At 43.6% G+C, this 6,000-nt stretch overlaps 1 protein-coding gene across 4 annotated transcripts in view; it reads left to right on the plus strand.

The window, feature by feature from the left end:
- SEMA3F (semaphorin 3F) overlaps positions 1–4,262 on the plus strand; it is a 917,803-nt gene extending 913,541 nt beyond the window's left edge. For all 4 annotated transcript variants that reach the window (XM_033925950.1, XM_033925947.1, XM_033925948.1 and 1 more), the window contains one exon: positions 3,155–4,262. In XM_033925950.1, coding sequence (XP_033781841.1) covers positions 3,155–3,619 — 465 coding nt within the window. In that variant the 3' untranslated portion in view covers positions 3,620–4,262. The remainder of the gene's footprint in view (positions 1–3,154) is intronic.
- Positions 4,263–6,000: the final 1,738 nt, after the last annotated feature.

The raw sequence follows: 6,000 nt of genomic DNA on the forward strand, positions 1-6,000 counted from the left end.
TATATCGATTGAACATGGAGCCTTTGTTTCTGGCTCTTCAGAATAAATTACAGCTTTGAGGAAATCTACCCTTTTCGCTTTTGGGTCGTGTGTATCTGTACAATATGCTTATTGTTGGCTCTGTTTTTCAGGTTCTTCCTTTGTTCCTGACATCTCGGGATGAACGCCGAATAGAACGTTTAGTCCAACGATTTCTTTGGCGAAGGAAGAGGCCCCGTCTCCCTTACAAACGGGCGGCGACTCCATGGTACAAGGGCGGATTGGGTTTACTGAACCTTCGCTATCTAACTGTAGGTTGTGGCATGCGCCATATAAATGATTTTTTCAGAGGGACTTCTATCTTCACTGCTACCCACTTGGAACTTCATTGTTTTCGCTTTACTCATTTTAGTGCTTATCTCCACTCGCTTCCTTCACCTCTGCCTGAGTCTCTCTCAATGAAGGTGCTACATCGTCCCTTGCGGAAGGTTTGGCGCTGGGTCTGTAAGTTTCACTCTCTTTCTGCCTCAGTCACTCCCTTTCTACCTATACGTTTTAATCCCTCCTTTTTACCTGGAATTGATGGGTTAGGTTTTTCTCGGTGGGAAACAAGGGGCATTCATTACGTATTTCACTTGGTTGATGATGATGGTAAAATTAAATCTTTCGCTAGACTGAGAGATGAATTTGGTCTCCCGCCCACTAATTACTTTGCTTATATGCAGGTTCACCATTACCTTTCTTCTTTACCCTTCAGATTTTTACAGGCCTCTTGCCATGAGTTACTATACACGGCATTCACCATTGGTTCCCAACTTTCTGTTCCCCTTAAATTCCATCATCGCCATTTGAAAGATGAGTCCCCCATGTTTGATTTCACCGGCCCACGAGAAGCTTGGGCACGTGACCTTGCCATTACCTTGCCTGATGATGTGATTCACAAAGCAGTTCGTAGATAACCTGCCTTTAGAAAATATACTAACTTTTGGGAGCAACACTATAAGTTGATTTTTCGCTTGTACATCTCTCCCAGGAGGGCGTATCTCTCAGGCTTCCGTGACACTGCTACCTGCCCCCATTGTCACGTTCCTGATGCAGGCTTGGGTCACATGTTCTGGACTTGTTCTCGCATTCAGACCTTTTGGCATGCTGTTTTCACATTTGTGGAGCGTATTTGGAACATTTCGATTCGACGCTCGCCTTTACTGTTGTTTGGAGCTATCCCTCATTATTGCCCTCACCCGAGGGGGGCTGCTACATTTCTTAAGTGGACTGTCCTTGTTGCCCTGAAGTGTGTTCTACTGAAATGGCTTGAGGGAGAAGCGCCGGATTACTCTATTTGGCGTTGCAGGATGATTACTCTCTTGATGTGGGAGCGATGTGATGTGCAGGACTTTTCCTCCCTCCCAGGCCGTACTTTCCAATGTGTCTGGGAACCATTTTGGAATACTATGACTCCAGTGGCTCGCAGCCGCCTGCTTAATAGCTGACTTTTGTCTATGTTTTGTTTCATGTACCTGGTATGCCTGATACCTTGATTTCTTATCTGTTTCTTATTGTACCATTGTGAAGGAGGACCCACCAAGGAAGGGGAGGTTGGGGAGGGGGGTTGGGTTGGGTGGTTCAGGTGGGGGGTGGGGTAGTTGCCAAAATGTGAGCATATCTGATGTTTACTCTGTATCTATGGTTGTTGTTTCTATTGAGCTCAATAAAAATATATTTGACGATAAATTGACAATTGTACAGAATATTGTTTCTTTTTATACTTTAATATAATAAGTTCAATATAAAATAATTCAAGGCTTGTGTGGATGGAATCAGGTGGTTTGAGGGGATGGGGACCGAGCTTATGGGGATTAGTCCAATAAAATGGTATTTTCTTATTTCTCATTATTTTTATTTTTATTTGTTAATTTGTAAAGTGGTGATTGTTATGTATCAGTTTTTTCAAATTTACATCTACTGTCTTTATATTTTACACAGTATTAGAGGACATGTATTACTGTTTTTGTGGTGTTGTATTGCATTGTGGTGTGGTGTTGAATTGTATGGTTTATTGGCGGTTCAGTTTAACTTTTGTCTACATATTTCTATTTTTAGTTTGTGATTATTCCATATTGGGCGAGGGTGTATCTGTCTTTGTGTATGAAAGGGACACGGCTTTCTGATAGCATCGGCTGTACAGGATCAATTGACTGTACAGGATCTGGCTTATTTAGTTTTACAATGTATGTGTTGGTGTTCTAGTGCTCACTGCAGTGTTTAAGATGCTGCCTTTTCGTAGGTACACTCTTGTTGTGCGATATGTGGATTGTTACTAAAAATCATATTTTTCATATAGATGGGGGGATGTCAAAAATGATGGGCCCCGGGTGTCACATAAGCTAGGTACGCCACTGCCATGGTATAAGGCACAGGAAGCAAGCTTCATTCAATGGCAAAGAGGTCTAGAATACAAAGTCATAGCATAAGAGTGAATGGAGATAGTCTCGAGTATTCTAAGAAAGATTTCTTTATGGGAAAGGTAGTAGATACATGGAGAAACCTCCTAGTGAAGATGATGGGACGAGAATGCTATCATAATTCAAGAAAACAGATAATCCTAAGGGAGAGGAAGAGATTGTAGAGCTTAGTAGTTGGGATGAATGAGCTGTCTGGAAAATTTGCATGGTTTGTGCTTCTAAGTTACTACTACTTGGGTTGGCCGCTGTTGGAAACAGGATACTGGGCTTGATGAACTTTCGATCTGGCAATTCTTATGTTCTACTTTTAGTCTTTGTTTACTTGTGAATGGTTGAGTCACTGTCTAGTTTCCCTGGTTAGAGTGCCAGTGTTCTTATCCATTTCTTATGGATTAGGCACATCAGTGACTATATCTTCATGTTAAGGGGAGGTTAGTTATCAATGTGGGCTATTGTTAGGTGTTGTTTTCTGTTAACCCCAGTTATTAGAAGTCAGGCCTCATTGTATAAAATGGAACCTATTCTGAAATAGTAGTTTATAGTAATGTCTTAACTGTAGTTCTCATTGATAACTACTCCCTAAATAGGCCAATGAGTTACTACTCTGTTATAAATGATGTCATCTCTCTTGTAAATACCTTAAAGATCATGCCATGTGCTGCAACTCTCTTTCACCTTTAATTCTGTGTTTAACGCTCTGATTTTCTTGACAGATGAAATCAGAAGAGCGATTTCTGAAGACAGATCAAGGCCTGCTTCTTCGCTTCCTACAGCTCTCTGACAGCGGTATCTATCTCTGCACTGCCACAGAGAACAACTTCAAGCACACTGTGGCCCGGCTGCAGCTGCATGTGCTAAGCGGCAAGACTGTGAGTGCAGTGCTCTTCCAGGCTGAACCACCTGCGCTGCTTGCTAATAGTGCCAGCACCTCACTGAGCACTCGGCATGCTGGTGGCCTGGGAGAACCAGGGACACCTAACACCTCCTACCAGGACCTCATCCAGTTTCTGTCCCAGCCTGAGATGATATTCATCAACCAGTACTGCATGGGCTACCGGCGAAACTTAGCTTCTAGCCACAAGGATGTGCTGACAAGTCTCAAGGTCAAAGAACTCCAGGACCAGAAGAAACCACGAAATCGCAGAAATCACCCTGCAAATAGTGAGCAGCAAACATGAATGTGCCACATGAGACTCTTTTAGAACCTCTATTTTTTTTCCTTTTTAATATAGAAAGTATATAAATATATGTGTGTGTGTGTATATATATATATATATATATACATACACACACACACATACGTCATTTCCTTTTCGGACAGTATTTATTTGTAGGTTGTACATAGTCTGACTGCACAGAAGAGCACTAGAGAAGGTCGGCCATTGCTCATTCTTTCCTTTCGTGATCCTGTAAGGTGGAGAGGCCTGACTGTAACTCTTCTTGCCCCCAGTAAGATTGAGGATCCAGCTGCAGCTCATCTTGTTCTAGAGGGAACCACAAGGCTTTCTGGAAACCGGCATTTTACAGTCTTCTGAGGTACAAGAAAGAAGCAAATAAGCTGCAGCTGGTAGGAACACAGAAAGTGGAGGCAGGATTTTCAAGACTTACTGGGGAACCAAACAGTCGAAAAGGATTTTTTCATCAACAGCAGCATCACTGACTAGTCTTCAAGCCTGCATACTGATGGTTGATTTGTCTTTACAGAGCATTGACAGGCCCTGTAGCCTGAGCCCAGGAAGGTGTATTTTTGTGAGCATGCTATATTGTTGCATAGCTGGTTACAGACAGATTAGAGATCCATTAAATATAATTTCATTCTGATCATGTAATCACATGGTAGTTCTGGGGAAGGAGAAAAAAGTGTACTACAGAAACCATTAAAAGCTTACAATTCCTCCAGGAAATCCCAGCCACCCAATAGGAAACTCTAGTACTATATATGTGGTCATTGAAATCTATGGAGAGGATGTTTTTGAAATTTAGTTCAGGTATAATGATACAACCTCTGGTGCAACTATATCCAAGCCAGTGCTAGCTGTGTACACATGAGGAGTGAGGCAATGTGGAGGGTGATACAGACAGGCAGTATCAGGACTGGCAGAAGAGGCCAGGATTCAGTGATTAGACACTCCCAGCTAGTCTCTGCTGTTGAAACTTTATGCTATTCTTACGCATAGCATCACCTCATGAGAACACTCATCCAACGTATATGTTAAGTGTGTATTTTCAGTGCTGTCTCTGAGTGGTAAAGCCCTCCTGCAGAATGAGTTTTATTGAACGGGAGATGCATATACTGGAAGACATCTTTGTGCTTCTGTTTTTTGATTTGAAGTTATTCCAAAACATAACACTAAATCAGAAAGTGTTTCCTCTTGCAATGAAAAGCAGCCAGTGAAGAAGGAGACTTAGGAAAGGGACAGGGGAGCATCACTTAGGACTTACTCTTCTTACATTGAACACTACTAGCTTCTATGGGCAGATAGTGGGTGCTTTATTACTGGGTACCCTAGGCCCTCTGGTACCCTAGGCCCTCTGGCCCTAGGCCCTAGGCCCTCTGGTACCCTAGGCCCTCTGGTCAGTACCAGAGTGACCGATAAGAAAGTTAAGTGCCTAATGCAACAACCACTGCAATGCTGCATCTTGTTGCTAATAAAAAACCAAAAGGTTAGCTTTAAATTTCCAGAGCCCCTTGTCAGAACAACAAAGATTCATTCTGATCCCTGCTTTAACTAAGCTTCCTAAGGCCTAAGAGACCAAAAGGATTATTTATTTCATGTTGCTCTTCAGGAAATCAACCTATTACAGGTGTTGGCAGTAAGTCAGTTAATGCTCTAGCATCAGTAGGATGGCCCCTTAGTTGGTTGGCAGTGCCATCAATGTTTTGGCAGCCATGGGAAAGGTGTCTATGTGAAGCAGTACGAAAATCAATGAGTCTACTATTTATTATTTCTATAGCACTGTACATTAAACACTCAAAAGACAGTCCCTGCTTGAAAGAGGTGAATCTAATATAATAAAAGCCTAAGCCACGCATGCGCACTCCCATCGCGTGCTCCGTTTTCCGTGCGTTGTAGGGCACCGCAGATAGGAGTGCACATGCGCGTGAAACACTCTCTTCCCCTGAGGCGCATGTCGGACGCGGCGGCTGTCGGCCATGCTGTTCTTCGGTCTGCCCTGCTCCTTGCCTTAGTATATTTTTAAGTAGGCTCCCCACCTGCGTCGGAAGTCCGATGCATTCGAGGATCTTGAGAGGAGCTGCCGCCGCCACGTCTTTCATGATTCCAGCACTTAAGATCTCATTTTGACTTCTGGGGGCGTGGAGGCTGTCGGCTGCGGCGGCTCTTGCCATCTCAAGGATAAACCCGTAAGTTTGCCGCCACCGTTGCTGTCCTTCCCCAGAACCCATGTTCGCAACAAAACACTCTCCTCCCCCGAGGCGGATGTCGGACGTGGCGGCTGTCGACTGTGCTGTTCTTTGGTTTGCCCTGCTCCTTGCCTTAGTATATTTTTAAGTTGAAAGACGAGGCAGCGGCTCCTCTCAGGATCCCCACCTGCGTTG

The sequence above is a fragment of the Geotrypetes seraphini genome, chromosome 17 (assembly GCF_902459505.1).
Source record: "Geotrypetes seraphini chromosome 17, aGeoSer1.1, whole genome shotgun sequence".
Classification (NCBI taxonomy): domain Eukaryota; kingdom Metazoa; phylum Chordata; class Amphibia; order Gymnophiona; family Dermophiidae; genus Geotrypetes; species Geotrypetes seraphini.